At 34.8% G+C, this 22,563-nt stretch overlaps 1 protein-coding gene across 1 annotated transcript in view; it reads left to right on the top strand.

Annotated features, from left to right (window-relative positions):
* PCLO (piccolo presynaptic cytomatrix protein) overlaps positions 1 to 22,563 on the top strand; it is a 378,386-nt gene that overhangs the window by 277,851 nt on the left and 77,972 nt on the right. Inside the window, 3 exon segments of the mRNA XM_019798053.2 lie at positions 14,655 to 14,763; positions 15,305 to 15,372; positions 16,114 to 16,328. Of these exon segments, the coding sequence (XP_019653612.2) occupies positions 14,655 to 14,763; positions 15,305 to 15,372; positions 16,114 to 16,328 (392 nt within the window).

Raw genomic sequence — 22,563 nt, 5'->3', positions numbered from 1 at the left:
TGCAGGGACACAGAATATTTCTCATTAAGAAAGCACCAAACTTGGGTCAGAAAACTTGGAATTAAAGCCATCTTCATGACTTTAGCCAAGGTGCTTATGTTCCCTGAGTCTCCTTTTATCTCATCTGTACAATTGAGAGGTTTCAAGACCTGTCTCACAGGGTTAATGGAATGAAAGAAGCTGAAATATTTTATATGCTTTGTTAACTATAAGACAGTAGGCTAGCTATAGAAGTCATTTTCTTAGGGACAGATAAAATTGTTTTCATAGATGACAATAAATCTTACAAAGCTCAGGCTTCCTGTAGGGAAATACTGAACTGTTTGAGCTGTCTGCTATACTGGAATATTATTTCCATTCACAGGCCTGAATAAATTAAAAACAAACACCTCCTGCCTGAAGTGATTAAGCCATTTCTTATTTTAACAGGAAAACCAAAGTTTTGGCTAATCTTTGAAAAGTCTTCTAAGTCTTTCTTCTTATCAACAGTCTGTTAATCAGTACACCTCATGTCTGATTAAAATCTGTGGATGCACATGCAATGAATATCTGTTCATGTAACTTTCATGGTCTGTTAGTCACTGAAAACACATCTTGTTAGAGAGCAGACCTGTGGTGTAGGCGTCAGATGTCTGGCTCTCAGTGTCTGGACTCATTTTTCTCATCAGCTCCTTTTGTATGGGACTTTTGACAAATCACAGAAGCCCATCGGGTTTTGTGCATCGTGTACAGAATCCTCCTCGAGACCCTTCTATCATGCATAGTTAAGAGATACTTTACCTGTTGAAGAGATGTCAGAGAGGTTCACTGTTGAGAAGAAACATGGTTACAGGTTTGTAACGAGAAGGTAAAATGGTAGCATGTGAACCATGAGCTGAGTGTGTTGGATAAAATGAAAATTCAAGCACTAGCATCAAGAAGGCGAGAGTGATTAAATGGGATGAAAAGAGAAATGAGACCAGAATGGAGAAATTATGCCACTAATTAAAGTTAAGTCTCAGGGCTCCCCCTCACTCTACTAGCCCCCTACACAGCTCTAGGAAGTTCTGGGCAACGGGTGATGTTTGTGGCATCTGTTGCTTTTTCGGCATTGGTAATTTGTTGTGGTTTCTTTTGTCCTTTTAACAAATATTCACTTGTATCCCATTTTGTATTCATAATTTTATATCTATTTCCTTAAAACTGCTTGAGCCTCAGGCCCTGCAAAACTTGAATTCGTCCCTGTATGAGATGTTTCTTAATGGGAAGGACACTGAGGAGCATACTGCAGAATTGTCTAAGAGCCTATTGGGGTGCCATGGCAATATACTGAAACGTTAGTTGGATGTAAAAAAAAAAAAAAAAAAAAAAAAAAAACGGACTTTGGAGAGAAGGTTGTTGTGAAGGAGTGGTGGTGATATTATGAGGAATACCAGGAGTAATGAAGAATGAATATGGGTTACAACATGTATTCAGTAACCACTCTGCACACAGTCTATCTAGAATGATGCAGAATGATACGATGTACCCTGCTTTGAAGGTGCCTACAGTCTAGAAATGTGGTGGATAGAAGGTACTAATTGTGGAGGTAAGGTTTGATGAGGATCTAAATGAATAAAAATTTAAAATAAATCTGAAGAGTTAGTTAAGGGGGAAAAAGCTATTTCTTTCATGACTTTTTATGGGCACTTTATGTATTTTTCAGTTGCAATAAGAGAAATCTAGAAATTCAGAATACACTGGTTTATTCCACATGCATTAGAACCAATACAGTAACTAAGTGCAGCTTACAGACATGTCTCCTCCCATCGCAAAGAATCCCAGGTAACCTTCAGGTAATTTCTAACAGCAGATTGTAAACTTCTCAAGGCAAGGAACTGTCTAGTAACAAACAGATCTTTCCAGGCTTTCATTTATTTCACTTGTTAATTTTTAAAATAGTTCAGCATAGTTACAACATTCTGCTGTGTTCCAGACAGAGTGATGAGTGTTGAAGCAGAAAGAATATTCTGCAGAAATTCAGGTTTTCATGCCAGCACTCGATGAATTCAGATTAAAGGCTTTTCATCTGTATAGTAAGTTACACTGAGCATTGGAAGAAAACAAGATTTCTCTCTTAAACTACTTTTGTTTACTTTACTCTCTAGCCTTTCCTAGATCCTCATTGTTGTCATTTATGGCACTTGAGTCTGCTGAGGTCTATGAGTGATCCATTTATTTCTATAATATTTTTTAGTACATGCTCTATAGAGAGATATCTCTTGACCCCGTGGGGACATAAAGAAAGAAAGCATGGACTGTACATTTTAGCCGGTGAGACAGAAAAAAGCAAAGTTATTTATAAGTAGCCTGTATTAAATGGTAATATGTGCTAAGGAGAGAAATACAACAAGGAGCAGAGATACACCTGTAGGGGTGGAGTTGCAAGTTTAGAGGGGCTGTTCATGGAGGGCCTCACCAAGAAGGCAGAAATGGAGGAAAGCCCCCAAGGAGAGGAAAGAGTGAACCAGAAATTATCAGTATTACAGCAGACAAATGAAAAGGGCAAAGGCCCGGAGCAAGATCATGCCTGGTGTGCGGCAGGAAAACTAAGACAGCAAGGAGCCCATTGTGGCCTCAGCTAGTGAGCATGTGAGAGAGGACAGCAGAAGTTTCAGTTAAAGTAGTCACAGAGATGGAATCTTGTGGGCCATTGTAAGGGTAGGATGAGAAGCCCCTGGGCTGACACAGAAGAATGACATTTAAGTAGGAACACTCATCTCTCTCTCTCTCTTCAAGTAAATAAATAAATCTTTAAAAAAAAAAGGGGGGGACGGTGGAGGGGTCAGGGGGTTTTGTCTGGGCCCAGGTTGAGCATCTGACTCTTGGTTTCAGCTCAGGTCATGATCTCAAGGTTGTGAGATGGAGCCCCTCTTTGGGCTCCAGTCTCAGTGGGGAGCCTGCTGCGGAGTCTTTCTCTCCCTTTTCCTCTGCCTGCCTCCCACCCCTTGTGTGTGCACAGGCTCTTTCTCTCACTCTCTCTCTCCTAATAAATAAATCTTTTTAAAAAAATTAAATAGGAACACTCTGAGTGCTGTAACTAGAATAGTTAGAAGGAGTAAAGGATAAAAAGAGAGACATAATGATAAACTATAATATTGCATTTTGTATATATTTGTACACACATACACAATAAGATATATGTGTTACATTTTAGCTCTGTGAAAATGACTTCATTGTGTTCATTCGTGTGTTCCTATACATAATATTCAAAATTAGTAAGCCAAAAGTCACTCCCCCATATTTTTAAAACATAAATCCCTATATACCATAACAGTCCTACAGAGTGAAGCATGGAAGAGACTGATCTGAACCTTCCAGAAGTGGGAGGGCCACAGGGGAAGCAAAGTGTAGGCCCTCTCCAAACTGCACGATGTTTTTAAAATAACAGTTTGATTATTGTAAACCTTGCCTCTTATGCCTTATGTTGTCAAATGAATTGAGTCCGAGTTCATTGGGACCTACCAGGCCTATGGTAGGCATACACCAACCTGATGGAACTCATGGGGGTCCATCCTCACTCCCATTTCTCAGTTTCCTACTCACCAGCCCCCCGGAGTTCTCTAATCCTAAAGCCAGAGTTTTGTTTACCTTCCATGACGCTCTTACTCCTCCCTGGGAGAAAACATATCCGGAATCATAACTGATTGACCTTAGTGACCCAGAATCTAATCCTCTCTCTGATACACACTAAATATCTGTCAACTTGATGTGGTAAGTTTTATCATAATTAAATACATTCGCTTATTTTGAATTTGCACTTAATTCTACAATATAGCTATAAAAATAGTCAAGATTTTGTAATTAGGTTCCGTGTATCTTAAACAGGAAAAAAGCCCTTAGAATGCAGTATTCCTGAATTTAGCAATCCGGAGAGCTGGCTTTTGGAACTACCACTAAACCTAATTTCTAAAGCTGAGGTTTCACATCAGTTAAAGTAGGGGTAAGTTACACTTACCCTATTCTACTGGAAAGCTGTGAGGATAAAATGAGAAAAAGTGGGCAAAATCATTTCGTAAAAAAAAAAAAAGTCCCATATTGATGCTATTAACATAAGTGAAATGGGCCTGATTTTACTTCTTTGAAATCAAAAGGACTTCTTATAATTAGCTGGTATATGTATGAACGTCCTTCGTAATTCATTTAGTATACATTGCCATTAGTTTTTATAGTTGTAATCATGTTTGCTTATGAATTAGGAGAAGAAGTTTCTCTACATGAATTTTTTAAAGCTGGAGGAAAGATAGTTGAATTTTGTGACATCAATAGATAGCTGTTGAGGTTAAACTGTTGTCTTCAGGGGCGCCTGGGTGGCTCAGTCCCTTAAGCCTGGGACTCTTGGTTTCGGCTCAGGTCATGATCCAGCCCTGTTGGGCTCTGTGCTCAGAGCTCATTTGTGAATCAGNCCTCCCCCAACACTCTCCCGCCTGTGCAATTGCTCGCACTCTCTCAGGTAAATAAATAAAATCTTTTAAAAAAATGTTGTCTTCTTAGGCAGTCCTTGTTTTTCAATGGAAAAATCAGTTATTGTAATATGTTTTATATTATTATATGTATTGAAATATCATTTTACATATTAAAAGTGATTTAGAACTTTTGGAATTAAATTCTGCCATCTCATGATATTTGTTATTTATTGAACATCTCTCAAGCCAATGTAAATTATTTGCCAATTTTTCTTTGATATGTAAGAAATAGAATTTTGATACTTCCTATGAAGTAACTTAACACCTACTTCATTTTATTTCTTTAAGATTCTCTCAGGGTGATAAAATGGATATCGGTTTTTTTATTGTTTGAAATGACTATTTTATTTATATCCCTTTGCTCCTCAAATGGTGAAAGAATTTATACATTAAAAGTTCACGATTTTAATTTCAATTATACCATTCGTAACAATGATATAGTATCTTTGGCTCAAAAATAAGCAAATTATTGTTGTAATATTGTAACATAATATTTCTAGTGAGTACCTAGGTCAGGATAAAAGCTCCCTACTTCTTTGTCAAAAGAAACATTCTATTTTCTTATTCAGTAGACTAAGTATATTTACTTTTACCTTTTGCTTTTAAATTTTGTTTGGGAGATTTCTTTTTAGAATTTCCCTTTTCAGAAATATCTTTTTATCTGATTTTACAAATGATTTAAAGTTACAATTCAGTAATCAAAGTTCTGTGCTTTCCATCTGTCAACTAATGTTTGAAATGGAATTTATATGTTAATTCTCAGTGGAACTGATGAGGATGGTGATGATGATGGTATTGCCACTGATGCAGACAGCTCCTGTATTTATTAGAAAACTCCTTTCCTAGAATTAAGTGATGATATATTAGGTTGGAATCTGCTGTCTGAGTAGTGGGATACATTTAAATAACATTTAAAAAAGAACAATGTAGAATATATGAATATTAAAAAAGGTTAAGTCCATAATTAAAGTTAAAATCCTTAATGGTTCACTAGAGATACTTAAAGCAGAGGAGACAACAGTTAATGCAAGCATTTCTCATGTCCAGTTGCATCACATAACCTAGCTTCTAATGTCCATTCAATTAACTATGTATCTTTATATTCGTGAGTGCATTTTGGATTAGTGTGTTACACTCTATTTAATGGTATGAATCTGGTAATACTATTGAATTAGAAAGTCACTTGAAAACATCCATTTTGTTCTCACAAAATGAATTGGGAAATTAAGAAAAGTTTATAAATCACCAATTATCAGGGAAATTCAAATAAAAATTCAAATAAGATGATGACATCACATACCTATCGTTGGATCGGTCCACATGTTATATTCTTGGAATTATTAAAATTTTACTAATCAACCCATATCCTTTTTCCTGTCTTATTCAGACACATTCTGTTTTGGTCCATTTCATATAATATGACTAATTCTAAATACCATAAACTGTAGCCATAGAGTGACCTTAGCATCCATACCAATCCTTCCAGGAAATACTGGACTGTAATACTAGATTATTTTAGAGGTTATAGTGATTAGAAACACAATCCTATCATGATAATCTTCAAGTTGAACCACAAATCACAGCTAACTATATTCCCCTTTTTACCTTTAAAAAGCATGAATTTGCAATAGCCCATTTTGTCTCATATATGATTATTTTTTTCCTTTTTAAAGGCTGAACAGTATTCTACTATATGTATAAACCATGTTTCCTTTATCCATTTATCAATATATTTAGATTATTTCAGTGTTTGACTATTGTGTATATACCTATAATGAGCATGAGAGTGCTACTGTCTCTTTGAGATTCTGATTTCAATTATTTTGGATAAATACCCAGAAATGGGATTGCTAGATCATGTGGTAATTCTGTTTTGAATTTTTAGAAAACGTCATACTGTTTTTCATAACAGTGCACCATTTTACATTCCAACCAATGGAATATAAGTATTCTAATTTCTCTTCCTTTTACCAACGCTTACTGTCTTGATTTTTTGATAATGGCCATTCTAACAGTTGTGATTTTTATTTGAATTTCCTTGATAATTGATGACATTGGGTAAGCCTTCCTACATTATTTTCCCTTACAGCAGTGTGATATTTGCTTATTTTCTGGGAGTGGAGTGGAGAAGAGATGGGAAAGTCAATTAGCTTTTTTTTTCATCCCTAATTGACATTTTTCATCCACCATAAATGGTGCATCCCACAAAAACTTTGTTTGTTCAACAAGATTTTCATTTTTTGCATGTCCAAGTCTTCAAATAAAATTGTCATATAGAGGGATGCCTGGGTGGCTCAGTCGGTTAAGTGTCTGCCTTCTGCTCGCGTCATGATCCCAGGGTCCTGGGATTGAGTCCCTCATTGGTTTCCTTGCTCTGCTGGGTGAGTCTGCTTCTCCCTCTGCCTGCCGCTCCCCTTGCTTGTGTGCTCTCTCTCTCTCTGACAAATAAATAAATAAAATCTTAAGAAAAAATAGTCATTTCGATAATTAATACAATTTTTAAATTAACTTTTTATTATAATTAAAATGGAATTATAAATGTATGTGTCCTTTGTGCTAGATTTTACATATTTGAGCACCATTTATTTAGGTGTGCTTTGAGGTAGGTTTAGTTGGCATAAACTGAATGAGATTTTCTATTTGCTTATACTAGCATTGGCCTAAGAGATAGATGGAGTTCATACTTCTGCACTACCATTAACTAACTGTGTGATATTGGAAGTGATATCAACTCGTTTCACCTTTCTGATGTATTCTATAAGAAATGAAAACTAGAGCATCTGCAAGGATCTTCCTTGCTTTATAACACAAGTCTATAAAATAGTTGTGACCTGCTTTTACAACACATTTTATTTATATGATTCTTTTTCAGTGACCTTTTTATTGTTGGCCATTAATACTGCAAATTATGTGGTTATCTATTTTCTTTGTAAATATCTTTTTTATGATTAGAACTAAATCTGTTTTAGGTCTGAGGGTGTAGAAGTCATTGGTTCTAAATATTTCAGTGTATTCCACCTGGAAAAAAAGAGTGGGTGAGCCCAGACAGTTCAACTACAGTCTTTGATATTTCTTAGATATTTTTTTCTATTTACAATGTTGGGAGAATTTTTTTTATTTTGTAAATTAATTTCATTTGAGAATATACATATGCATGCCATACTTTGCCTATTTTAATTCCTTGTTTTCAAAAAAAGTATGAATGAAAGAAGAAACATGGGAAGTGCATTGCTCAAGACCTCATCCCAAATTAATGATAATTTTAAATACAGAATTCAACTTCTTTAATTATGAGCTATCAAAAAATTTGGCACCTGGGAGGCTCATTTGGTTAAGTGTCTTGTCTCTTGATCTCAGCTCGGGTCTTGATCTCAGGGTTCTGAGTTCAGGCCCCACGTTATATCTATATAAGCTGTATAACATTACTCAAAGAACTCTTATCACTAGTATTATCAAAGCATATACTTTTGCTTAACAAACTGTTTTTATTTATATTGGGCTTTTTTACTCAGTACAAAAATATGCAATAGTTTAAAGCAAAAAAGTAGAAAGTTACCCCAAATCTCATATATATATATTATATATATATAATATATATATATATATAATTTTAATACTACTGAAATTTGGAAGAATATGCATTTATAAAATTTACATTGAATATTCTAATGAGTTTAGTTCTATTATCTTTATACTGTGGAGACAGGATATTGTGATATCTCACATGTTTTAAAATGTAGAGCTTACTAGAATTAAAATTTTGGTATTTTAGTTTGAAAACAGCTTTTAGTTTCAATGGTATTATTAGCACTAGGTACTTCGGCATGCAAGTAAAAATTTTTTTTATTATTTTAGAAAGAGAGAATGGGAGAGGCAGATAGAGAGGGAGAGAATCTCAAGCAGACTCCACACCGAGCCTGGTGCATGGCTTGATCTCACAACCCTGAGAACATGACCTGAGCTGAAACCAAGAGTTGGTCACTTAACCAGCTGAGCCACCCATTTGCACCTGGCATCTAAGTTTAAACCACATTTAATTCAGACTACAAACTGAATGTTCCAACCTCTGAGTTAACCAATCCAGAAACAAATGTGGCAATGCCCAGAGAAGGTAAACTAAATAAGGTATTCCGTGGGGGCCCTGGGGAGCCAACACCAGCCCCAGGAGCCTGAGCAATGACTCCAAAGAGCAGTGAGAGGAGATGTGGGGAATGCAGAGGAGAAAAATTAGATGACATGACTCCTGTGCTTGAATATCTTAGTATATTGTAAGGAAAATTTGTAGATAAGGAAAAACAAAACCAATATGTAAATTTCAGGATCCAAAATATTTGTTCAAATCTTCATATAAAGCTCCAGCTAAAAAATTGCATTTTCATAAATTGTAAACAAGCAGTTGTTTTTTCATTGTGCCATGGTCATAGTCTTCTCCCCCTCACAGAGTAGAAATAATCCGTAACAGTGATCTAGCAATATAATCTCCCTTGAGGAAGCCAACGATGGCAAATTAACCAGTTTGCTGCAGGTCACAACAGCTAGTAAATACCCAAGCTAAATGTGAACACAGTATGATTATGGAGAAGAGAAAGTATCAGCAGTCAGCAGTACACTGGTTCATGAAACACGTTTCTGATAAAGTATTTATCTTTCTGTAACTAGCACATATGCTCCTTATTAAAAGAAGGGCAGATTTTAATTTTTTAATGCTAAATATCAGACACACACACGTTGTTGTATGTGAAAATATTATTAGACTATTGGTTAAAAAACTAAAATGTAACATTTTATCGTAGCCCTTTTTAGCAATTCAGACTACATTCTCAATAAAATGAATTTCAGATTATCTTCCCTTCAGTGTATCTCTAGAGACACTGTCCTAGTCAATGGAAGTTTTTCTGATGCCCTATTCAAGTTGTGAAGCCATTTTATATTTATTTTTCAATTTAATTTTATTTAAATTCAATTAATTACCATATAGTATATTATTAGTTTCAGAGGTAGAGTTCCCTGTCTCATCAGTTGTATATAACACCCATTGCTCATTACATCACATGCCCTTTGAGGTCATTTTAAACTCAACTCATTCAGGTAAACCAGGGAAACAGGGTTCCTGCAAGTCCCTAAGGATACCTCTAGAGTATGGAGAGTGAAGAAGGAGAAAGCAGGCAGAGAGAGACTACCTCAGTGAAAGTCACTCCGGGTTAAATATGTTATGTACTGTGGCTCTAAGTTTTGATCTAACTATGCATTCCATGAGTAAAAATAATAGTAATCATAATGACAGTGACAGAAATGACAATATTATTATGAGATTAGCTCTTCAAAAACATACTTTTCCAACCTTAAGATTTTCTGCTTCTAGATGTGTTTTCTCAGGAAAATACATCTGGGTTTTTAATGTCTTGTCATGATCCAGGGAGTCTCCTTTGTCCTGTAAATAAGCAGGACGCTATTCAAATACTATTTTTTCCCTTTACCAAAGATACCCTTTCTCCACTCTTTTTTTCCCTTCCTGGTTTTCCTTTCTTCCACCATTTTTTCTTTCTTCCTTTCATGTTAATGTATAAATTGGTTAAAGTTCTAAAATATTAAAAAATAACTTTATGAAAGAGTAAAATCCATCTATCTATGTATTTCTCTTATATTAACAGTCTATCTCTTGAAAATGAATGAGTAATTAGTATAACTGATGTGGACAATATATTGGACCCCTTAAACTCACTTGCAGGGTTTGTTCACGATTTAGAAACCCAAGGCAAATGACTATTTCAAATTCTGAGTTTTTGCTAATGCTGCTAATTTATAAAGGACTTTTGAGAGCAAGTGTCAAGATTTAGGAAATTAATCTATAGTCATGGTTAATAATATCAATGGAGAAAAGGTGCAAAACAATAAATTATGATTAATTTATTATATACAGATATTTTTAATTAAGTTTGGCTTTTGTTTTGTTCTGTTACCCTAATGGCATTAGATTTTCATTCCATAGCACACCCACGTCATTGGCTTATGTAAGTTACCCTCACGTGTGTATGTCTGTGTGTGTGTGTGTGTGTGCATATGTATGAGTGTATGGTTTTTGTGTTTGTTCACTTATTAATTCATTTTCTTTTATCTCATTTTCTTTTCCCACTTCCTTCTTCTGTTCATGAACAACTATTATAATTTACAGAATTTCTGTTATTTTTTGTAAAATATATGTTACTTGGTACGAATAGCATTTTCATGTACATCAAATGTATTTCCTATAGACAGATCCTGTTTCTCACTTGGTTTTACTTGGAAAATAGTGTTAAGGTGGAGCCACCTTTTGGTGTTAATGCCTGGCATGGTCTCTTACCTGCACCCTCTGCCCGGTGTTTTCCATCTCGAGCACTTACTATACTCTCATTGTCCCATTTCTCCTGAGACCACGCCCTCCCACAAATAGAGACTCAGCAAGATTTCTGAGTCATAGAGTATACATGTGTTTAATTTCATGATGTTCTGCCACATTGCCCCCCAGAGGGGTGCACTTATCTGCATTCCCATTAAAATAATTTCATGTTTATAAATTGTAAACAAGCAGTTGTTTATTTTCCTGTGACATAGTCATAGCGTTCTCACATCACAGAGTCGGGGTAAAGCTGAATAGCCATCCAGTAAGTATAATCTCCTTTGGAGTCAGGGTCCCCTGATCCTACATTCTGGTCAACACATAGTATTTTCTTGCTTTTAAACTTTTTGCAATACGACGAGAGCTAAGTAGTATGTCATTACTGCTTTAACTTGTACTTTCTAATCACTAATGAGTCTGGGCCTTTTTATATATACTTTTAACATTTTGAAAATTCTTTCTGTCTGAATCATCTTAGTTTTACTAACTGCCAAGATGTTTCTGCTTTTTTCTAGTAGAGTATCTTTTTTTTATTAAATTTTATGCTAGCATACAATATTAGACGCAAGGTGGTGATCACCACGTGAGTCACTAATTGTGTAGTGCCTGCCACTTACTAGGTCCTGAAAAAAATAGTTGTGGAATTGAAAAAAAAAAAAAGTCATGTGCTTTTGTATGTGTTTGGATATACCTGTAAGATTTCACCTGTTAACTCAATAATTTTAGTCATAAGATGTTTGTGATGTAATGGTAAAGATTAAATATAGACAGAGAAATAACATACATGAAATAGTGCGTTACCAAGAATAGCATTTACTAGTTTTGGGAGATATAAAGTTCAGTAATCCCAGAAATTATAAAAACATGTAGTTGAAAATGTTTTATGTTGATTGATTTCTTTTTAATTCAAACATTTAATTCAAACCTGACTATTGTCTTTTTTGGTTTTTAATAACATGTTAAATATAAGATTGTAAACAGCAAATCCTGCCATCAGTTGTTGCACATTCAATAAAAATTCAGGTGATCTTAGTTTTCCTATTAAAAGCTATTAGTATAGGTACTTTATAACGATATAATTGAAACATCATCTGTCCACTGTCAAAGTCGAACAATTCATTAGCATACATGTTGATATAATTGAAATATAAAGAAAATGTAAATGTTTGCTCATAATGTTAAATAATAGATAAAACCGGGCGCCTGGGTGGCACAGCGGTTAAGCCTCTGCTTTCGGCTCAGGGCGTGATCCCGGCATTCTGGGATTGAGCCCCGCATCAGGCTCCTCCACTGGCAGCCTGCTTCTTCCTCTTCCACTCCCCCTGCTTGTGTTCCCTCTCGCTGGCTGTCTCTATCTCTGTCAAATAAATAAATAAAATCTTTAAAAAAAAATAAAAAATAAAAAATAAATAAATAATAGATATAACCATTCATGTGTACACTGTCTTCCAGGAATTATGTCTAAAACAAAGTCAGAGTACAAAGTTATCTTCAGATTGACTCTACTTCCATTCAAGTTTATTGAATGATAAAATACTACTTTAGTGAACCTCAGTGTAGCATGATCATGTTCAACAAATGTTTACATGCATTTTAAAATAGTTTGTAGGATTCTGCAATTAACATTTTTCAAGAACGTTATATTTAAAATCATATCATATTAATTCTCTAAAATTATTAGAGCCTTGTTGTGAATTAATAAGGAGTGATTGGTTATATTCCCTTCGTTATTTTAGTATGGTTCTTGTAGGATTTGTTAGGGATTTGGAGAGGCGATGCATAGGAAAGGTGTTGTTAAGGACTCTGTGCAAGTCATCACATTACCTATAGCACGTGATACTCACCATTAGAACCAAAAATAGAAGGACAAAAGTATTGACAAAATCTTTTGAACCACAGTCCTGCACGAACTCTGGTGGGAATCTGAATGAAGAGAAAAGAAGTTTAGTCTGTGTATCATGGAACAGAACAGATTGTGTAGTTTATGACCTCAGGTGTATTTCTACACAAGATTCTAGTTATGGGTTGTCTTTTTTTCAGCAATTTTATTAACAATTCTAAATAGTTTTCCCTTTGTAATACTAGAAGCGTTTTTTAATTTCATTGGGTAATTACGTTTTGTAAATTTGCTCCTTTATTTTGAGAGGTGAAAAATAAACAAGTTAATCCAAGAGAAGCAGCATGGAGATTATGCAGCTATTTCTTTTCATAGAATATACTCTTGCCCGAAAAGTGACAATGCAATTATAACACTATAATTTATTTCAATTCAGAATCATCTGTACATAAATATACTCTTTATCCTGATTTTTTTAAAAGTGTGTTTTCCTGTGTGCTTTTCCTTTTGTAGTGCTAAGTTTTTCTTTAGTGGTATCATCGTTGTCTCTTATGTAATTTCCTCATTTTATATGTACAACAGCCTGGGATTGTTGAATTAAACCTAAGGGCCATCTGAAGATAAAGTTTTGTTGGAGTAAGTTCTAGAAAAGCTATTTTTGTTTGTGTTTTGTGGACATTTTTATGGACTTCTTTTGCCATTTCACTGTAGTAAAAGAATTTCCCTTACTTGTTTGCAACCAGTAATATGCTTTCCAGTATATATCAAAATCATTAAAACTTTTAAAGATTCAATTATGCCGTGTCAAGAGTTTTCCACTGAAGCCAAAGGTGAGCAATAGGGAGTTTCACATAGGCATCTGTGAAGCTCATTGAAAGCCCAATTGCTCAAGTATTTCTTTTTATATCAATTATAGCCTAGTTATGGCATACAGATATTTTCTTAGGTAAAGCTGGTAGCATTCACAAATATTTGGGCACTATAACTTTGGACAGTTTAGTCTAATTTCTGTCCATTTCACATAGCTGTGTATTAGGACCAGCTGATAAATGCCAAATATGTACTCTTACATGTTTTTGACAGCTCGTATAAAACGGACCAAAGAAACAAAATTTAAAATGTTGAAATATTGTTACTACTTTTTTTAAGTGAAAATCATCTTTCTAGACAGAAAGGAAACATGAAATGCCCCCTAATTAATCCAGCAACATAATTGACGCTATCCAGTGCAAAAAGAAGATGTAGAGTTCTTTGTTGAAACATTATTAAGAATTTCAAAATGGTGCCGGTGAAGCATTAAACCAAGCATAAGCCCTTCTGAGCACAGGGCCTTGTACTACCACACGGGCCACCCGCCCCCCCGGCCCGAAGCTGTCCTCTCTGTAACATGCCTGCTGATTGTGCTCAGGGACATCTTGCAGGAAGTGAAGAAAAAGAAAAAATTCCACGTGGAAATCTGTCTTATCTGAACAAATTGAAGCAATAACAGTTTCTTAAGGGGAGCTTCACAACAAACTCCTAATGAGTTTTTTTCCACCTTTCCCATTCCATAATGGAATATGGAAGCTTATACCCTTCTAGATACTTGTTCCCCATGGGAAAATTATATTGGTGCTTGTAATGGTATTTTTTTTCCTACACAAAATTGGCCTAAGCAATTTATGTTCAATGATATTTTCTTTATTAAAGCAGTGTGAACAAAATGCATGTGTTTGGTAATATTTAATAGGTTTTCAAAAGCAATATTTTGCATGCTGTATTAGACACATTTGATGTGTTCAGGTGAGTGATGAAATCAAACTGCATATGGTTGTGGTATTAATGTTCCAGAGAACTTTGAACTGATGTTCTCTGAAATGGTGTGCCGAGTTGTTTTTTTAAATGTCTTCTATGCCCTATGAACCTAGACTAGAAGTACAACACATTTTTTATTTTATACTTGAATTTGTCTTTTTAGGGATGCAAGTATTGGAGTGGAATGGAATTCCTTTAACTTCTAAAACGTATGAAGAAGTGCAGAGTATCATTAGTCAGCAAAGTGGGGAAGCAGAAATATGTGTAAGACTGTGAGTTTTTCCCCATCTTTTTGTTTCCATTTTTTGGCTATTCATGGCTCTTTTAATTTAAAATTGTTAAGGTGGAACCTTTGCCAGTCAGCAAGATTTTCAGTAATTAGAAAATAAAGTGAATACAAGTTTTATAGATTTCTTGTGTTCAGAATCAAAGTCTAAAGCATAGAAAGAATTGAGCTAATTTTGTGTCTGATTATGTCTGTAGTTCTCCCCTTTCATGCTTTTATTGAAACATGCTTCATTTAAATGAAAGCCTAAACCCATTTAGATTTCATGTCTGTGTATAGTATTTCAAAATGAACTTACATTTAATCCATAAAGATTTCACCTTAAATAATCATTTTTATCAGCTGACTTTTAACAGCATTGCAAATATATATTTGGTTAGAAGGGTGAGCATGCTTGGAAATTGCTTTATATCATTAACCACTTCTCATTTACCTACCGAAAAAAAAAATCAGGGTAGTTGGAAAAAAGGGCCTTTTGTCTCCCGTTTCCTCAATTTCTTTCTTAATTTCTTTGTTTTAATTTTTAGGGATCTCAATATGCTGTCAGACTCTGAAAATCCCCAGCACCTGGAACTTCACGAGCCACCAAAAGCTGGTAGGTAATAGTCATCTTCTTTCAACTGTGGGTAAAGGTAACGACGTAACTGTAAATGTAATTGTTGGGGCAGATGAAGCTGTAGGTGAAGATATAACGACAAGCATAGATAACTGTATGGACAGAAATGTAGTTATAGACCAATAAATGTTTATTTATATGTGTAAATATAAACAAAATCAAAAGCACTACAGCTATGTTTTTAGCATTCTAGGGAAACATAAATTTGCATATTAGACCCATGAAAGAAATTCATACCAAATTCTTGCTGTGTGAGTTTACATTTTTAATTCTTTAAAAATAAATTCATCCTGTGAGAGTAATCCATGGAGCCATTTATTTGGGATTTTATAGAATTTTTAGATAATACTCGATTCTTTTTAGCATAACTGGATTATGGAACAGTCATTCTTGGACCTTTTGATTGCCTTTTTCTTATAAAGAAAAAAAGCAGCATGTAATTTCATAAGGACATGATGAAATAGCCTTAACTCTTTCTGAGCTAACAACTAGAGTCTTATAAATGTAGATCAAATGTTCCATTAAAAAAATCACTTATTTCTTTAACAAATATTTATTGAACATTTATCTGCTATAGCCAGCATTCTAAGAGTCTGGGTCACTGCACTAAAAACAGACCCAGGCCTGTAGAACTTTTCATATATCTGTGTATGTAAATTACCTTGTCATCTAGAACTCGCTAAGTTCTGAGAAATACATAGCCACTTCGTTTTGTTTTAGTGGATAAAGCAAAATCTCCAGGGGTTGACCCTAAGCAGTTGGCAGCAGAACTCCAGAAGGTTTCCCTACAGCAGTCACCACTGGTCGTGTCATCCGTTGTGGAGAAAGGATCTCACGTTCATTCAGGTCCCACATCCGCGGGATCCAGTTCCGTTCCCAGCCCAGGGCAACCAGGGTCCCCCTCCGTGAGCAAAAAGAAACACAGCAGCAGCAAGGTGAGAAGGGACATCTGAGGTACTTATTTTCTCTCTCCTTATTCAGAGAGGACAGGAAATCCAGTATCATTTTCAAGGTGTTTTTCTTGTGATTTCTCATTTGATTGAAACAAAAAACCTTCATTTCTTAATAGATAACTAATCAAACTGTTATGAAGATGATGTATTTCTACATTTCTTAAAATGTTTTAGCAGTTATTATTATGATACCCTTGAACAGTATGTCTAATGGTTCCTATTTCCTGGTTCTTTTTCTTTCTTGTTGTTGCATAAATCTGAGCCTCTTTGCATCTTTTTGGAAACACAAGATATACATTACTTGCATTTGATGATATAAACAAAAGGTATAAAGGACACAGAGATAAAGAGGATTTAGGACAATAAAAAATAAGGAAAACTGTAATATAAAATTGCCACTTTGAATTTGATCCCTAATTCCATACTTATTGGGGAGCCTAGGTGGCTCAGTCGGTTAAGTGTCCAGCTCTTGATTTCAGCTCAGGTCATGAACTCAGGGTCATGAGATCGAGCCCCACGTTGGGCCCTGCACTCCACGGGAATCTGCCTGAGATTCTCTCTCTGCCCCTCACCCCCATGCGTGCATATGTGCGTGGTCTCTCTCAAATAGATAAATCTTAAAAAAAAAAAAAAAAGAAAAGAAATAAGGAAAACCAGTAATATAGAATTGCCATTTTGAATTTTATCCCTAATTCCAAACTAATAAATTTTCCTTTGTTGCAAGTCTTCATTTAAAATAAATGTTTCTAACTACTATTTCCAAGTTACTGGGCTTTTAAAAGAAACAAAGAATTAATTTTTAACCTTATAAAAGCAGATGAAATGTAGACAGTTTGTAGTTTTTCCCCATAGATTTGATTCTTGTGGTCAGTAAATATATTGGAAAAAATATTCTTTTGTTTAAACATGAATAAAGATTTCTTTTTACAGTAAGATATATGGGAGGGACAGGCTATGCCTGGGTCAACTGACTGGGCTTCAGAAAACAAAGTTGTTTTACAAAGTATAAAAACACCGCAGATGTCTCCAGGTGTCCCCCCAAATCCATTTTATTCAGAAAAAGACAACAAAGTTAGGATGATCTTAATCATTGCATCATTTAATAACTTGTCCCAAACTAAATATAGCAGGGCTTCTCGAAGCCTAATTTCAAGAATAGTTAGATTCAATTTCAAAACAAGTTTTAGCACAACTGTATTTTACCACATGCAATTGTATGTTAGTTTTTGAGAATTACCTCATGGAGGTTCCCTGTCTCTTAAATTACAGACTGATATTTATCATTCCTTTCTTAATGACTCCAGGTAGAAGGCCTCAAGACATGACAAACTCTACTAGCCAAGTTTCAAAACCAAGCACATTATAATTCTACAAGTTTCTCATCCAGTGTTTTTTATTTCAGCAACTAACATCACCATCCTTCCAGGAAATTAAGTACAAATTTAAGACCACCATTGCTCCTTTTTTTCCTTCATTCACAATGTCTGTTCAGTCACTGAATCTTGATCCTGAGAATTCTAATTTTCTAATAAGGCTGTAGGGATTTTCTGTCTTCTCTGAACTCAACACTTTTCTTTAGTAAAGCATTATATTTTTCCCCAACATTATTACACTCACTACTGGTAACTCCACTCACCAGCCTCTCTTCCTTCCTCTTAAATTACCCTCCAACTGTCTGATTTGTGCAGAGGGATCTGATTGGGTCACTATCCTGTTTCAAAAAAGTATCCCTGCTCCCTGGAAAGTTGGCTGCCTCACCTCTGCCTACTACCCTATCCTGCTCAGTCATAAAGGGCTTGGTCAGTGGTTTTCCTTGGGAGATTATTACAGTAAGCCTAACGTCCAATCTTTACGATAGCCTTGCTAATAAGTACTCTATGTGTTAGGGTTTCCAACACATTCCTACTTTCCACGGACATTTTTGGATGGCACCTCATGTCAGGTGTCACACTTTGTACAAGATAAAAGATGGATAAAATCCCTTCCCTGCAGACGGGGTAGACCAGTAATTCTTAAAGTATGATCCCAGTAACAGCATTGGCAACATCTAGAAACATGTTAAAAATGCAAATTCTTGGTTCCACCCTATGCCTTCTGAATTAGAAACTATAGAGATAGGACCAAGCAACCAGGGTTTTAATAAGTTCTCCAAGTGCTGATCTAATTACAATGAACAATGATATGTAAACTAATTCAATGAAGGTATATAATGTTGGATGTCATTAAGAAATACAGTGAAGGCATGAAGAGTGAGGTTAAGAAAGCTGTTGTTTAGTTAATGAACTGATTCGGTAAAGGGGATAAAGGGACCAACCTTCCAAGTAGAGAGTGCAACATGAAAAAAACATCTCAGAAACAGAAATTGCCTGCCTAGAACATAGGTGTACAAAAAAATACAGGGGTAAGAAACAAAGGAGAAGCCTAGATGGTTGTAAATTAGAGGATATTATGTGCTGTGCCTGGCTTTTACACTGCAATCTGCAGGAAATGAAGAGCCAGTGATAAGCTGTAAGCAAAAATGAAATAAGAATAACAGGAGGCCTTTGTCCACGAAATCTTTCCATAGTCCAATCCTGCCTTAAAATCAGAAGGTATCCTTTTTTGTTTTCTCCTCCCTCTAAATTGCCCCATGCTTTATATATCTCTTAAGACAATTTGCATATTTTTTAAAGATTTTATTTATTTATTTGAGGGAGAGAAAGATAGCACAGGCAGAGGGGAGAGGGAGAAAAAGGCTCCCCACTGAGCAGGAAGCCTGATGCAGGTCTCAATCCCAGGACCCCGGGATCATGACCTGAGCCAAAGGCAGACACTTAACTGACTGAGCCGCCCAGGCACCCCAACAATTTGTACCTTGATTGTAGCTACTAGTTTCCTTTTTTTATCCTTCCAAATAGGCTGCAAGCTCCTTAAGAACCAAAACCCCTTTCTTACTTTCTTTATGCTTTTTAAGCACAGTAGAGGAGCTTACACACTTGTGAGTCTCTATAATATTATGGAGGTGCAAAATTTGATTTTTTGTAATACATAAACTGTTTTGGCGATGATTAGAAGATGAAAACAAGTATAATAGGGCAAACATCAAGGAAATGATACTGACATGTTTTATGATATGCAGTAATTCTTTGCCATGCCAAGAATGCGGCCTATGTGGTTTTACTGTATTTTTGCTGGAATAAAAATTTATAGAACAGTATTATCCATAATGATAGTTACATGTGACAATCGAGCCCTTGAAATGTGGCTAGTCTGAATTGAGATACACTATAAAAGTGAATTAATGCCAAATTATCAAGACTTAGTATGAAAAAAAGAACATAAATTATCTCCTTAACAATTTTGATATTGATTTTCATGATGTAATTAGACTATATTGGGTTATATAAAACATTATTAAAAACTAATTTCACTGGCTGATTCTTAAATTTTTAATGTAACTACTAGAATATTTAAAATTACCTATGGTCTCATATTCTACTCTTCAGTGATGACATACAGATTACTTAACTCTTACCATTAGTAATAACAATAATCAAATCTAATCACTTTTGGGATGTATGTGTATATAATATTACACGTACATTTTTAATTGAAATATATAGTCACTAGATGCTAACACTCTTGAAGAAAGAGATTGTTACTCATTTATCTTTTGGGGCATTTATCTCTAACAGCTCATATAGTTTCTTCAAACATTTTTTTGAGTGAATGAATGAATGAATAAATAAATTTAATGATATTTCTTGGCTATCAACATTTAGTATTCATAAAAGGCAATACATTTTTTCATTCGTTCTCCAAATCCTGCAATGTTAAAGAATTTATATTGAGGAATTATGGAAATATTGAGTGATGGTCTGAAACTTACATATCCCTGAGTCAGGTAATATGTCCACATATGTCATTTGTTCTTCAGATAATTTATAGAATTATGGTTTTAACTTCTTTGTGTTTTCATTAGGTATGAGACTGGGTATTAAAATACAAAACATTTAGGTAATGGAATGTATTAAAACTAAAATATTTTAAATATAGTTAGCATAATTATACATTTGGATGCTTAGAACACCATCTAGTAAACATTCTAAATGATTATTCATAAGTAATTATTAATCTGTTAATACTCAAAATGATTTCTTCTGAGTAGACGTAGGTAAAATATGAATCAAAATTATTTAAATGCATGTTTACATTATATAAGCTATGTATATGACTATTTTAAATGATTATTTTGCTTAAACTAATTCAATACGAATTTTTATCTTGGAGATTTTTATGTTACCACTTCAAGCTGTTTTGTCTATGAAATTCTAACCAAACTTCTTCATTTTATCTTTAAAGTTTGAATGATTTCTTTCAAGTCATGGTATGAATAAATGATTCAATTAAAGTACTTATTAGTTTTAAATGTCTTACGAAGTAAGTCATTGGTTTCCCAAACTTTGCTGGTCAGAGCACCCTGAACCCCTCAGTAATTTTTTTTTTCATGGCTCTCTTACAGCCAAAGATATACCTAAGGCAGTTTTATTTATTAAATAATTAGTATTTATATCCTAATATCTAAGGAACTATTGGGAAAAATGATACATATAAAATGAGCTATAAGTTGGCTAATTAAATTGAAATAAAAAATAATGTCTTTGTTTCATTGTTAATAATTAGATTAAATTTCATTGTGATATGTGCAGTTGATGGACATTGCACAACTACTCAAGCCATGAAATCTTCTACACTCAGCTCACTGATTTTCTTGAAGTACATTTTTTATCACCACAATAATTAAAAACCAACCTCACAAAGATAGGACATCATTGAAAGGAAAGTAGTTGGCTCTAATCTTGAAAGATAACTACCCAGAGCTCATCGTTTGCTCAGTGTCCAACAGATATTGATCTTTTTCCTTCCGTAATTTAAAATATCCCTCTCCACACTTTTGAGTTTACTGCCACACCCCAGAACAATTAAAAAATGGTCCGTAAGTTTATTCTCTGCACGAAATCTAGTTATGATTGACATGCTTAAACGTCAGATGAGCTACAACTGTCAAAAAGAGATCAAAACAAAATAAGGTACCAAAAATCATTTAGCTTTGTGTTTTGTGAGGATTTTTTGGTCTTATTTTTTACTTTTATGTGCATTATTCTCATTTTCCTCATTGGAATGCAAAGATAACTGGTTTTAGGAAATTCCCTATCTTTAATCAAGATACAAATAGTTTCAGAAACTTCTATAGTCCTTCCTTTTCTCAATTCAGTTTGCTTTTATTTAAATTTAAACAGTAAAATAATTAACTAGCAGCTTACCCTTTGCAGCCAGAGCATGGTTTCAGTATTAACAAATGGGCATTCTCGGGGCGCCTGGGTAGCGCAGTTGTTAAGCGTCTGCCTTCAGCTCAGGGCGTGATCCCCGCGTTCTGGGATGGAGTCCCACATCGGGCTCCTCTGCTGGGACCCTGCTTCCTCCTCTCCCACTCTCCTGCTGTGTTCCCTCTCTCGCTGGCTGTCTCTCTGTCACATAAATAAAAAAATAAAATCTTAAAAAAAAAAAAAAAACAAAACAAATGGGCATTCTTTAAAATGACCTGAATAAATAAAGGATACATGGCTTGGAAAATTTAATCTCCACTCTATAATTTTACCAAAGATTATATTATTTTTATTCCATAGTTATTTCATAAAACAAGACCTGGAATAAGCTATCTTCTTTGGATTTCCCTCATTGATAGAATAAAAATATAAAGGAAAAGGCAACAACAAGTATATCCACCTAAATATTAGGGATCTTTCCTTTTTTGGTTAATTATTAAAACAAGGCCAATATTATGCACATGTAGACAGGGCCTTATTTTGGGGGATAGCAGGGTCGCCTCCATTTTAGTAAATATTTCCCAGTGTGGATGCCCCATTACCTGAAACTGTATTATAGATCTGGAGTCAGGGACATCATCTCCATGTGCACAAATACTGCATTGAAATGTAACAAGTTGGCTGTCAGCAATCAGTCATTTTTTTTAGCATTATCAACCAGTTTACCAGGTCACATTCCTAACTTTCCTTAAGGCTTTACTGACATAAGGAACTTATTAAGGAAGTGAGAACTTACATAGAATAGGCTAGAACTTTAATTAAGGAATGTGAAATATTAAGATATGATTCCCTGTGTACTTCACTCTAGAACGGAGCAGGGAGGGGTTGAGCAGCCGTTGAAGGAGCACAAG

This window comes from Ailuropoda melanoleuca, chromosome 1, assembly GCF_002007445.2.
Source record: "Ailuropoda melanoleuca isolate Jingjing chromosome 1, ASM200744v2, whole genome shotgun sequence".
NCBI classification, from domain to species: domain Eukaryota; kingdom Metazoa; phylum Chordata; class Mammalia; order Carnivora; family Ursidae; genus Ailuropoda; species Ailuropoda melanoleuca.
The sequence above is the reverse complement of the archived record's forward strand: the minus strand, read 5'-3'. Positions and strand labels throughout refer to the sequence as shown.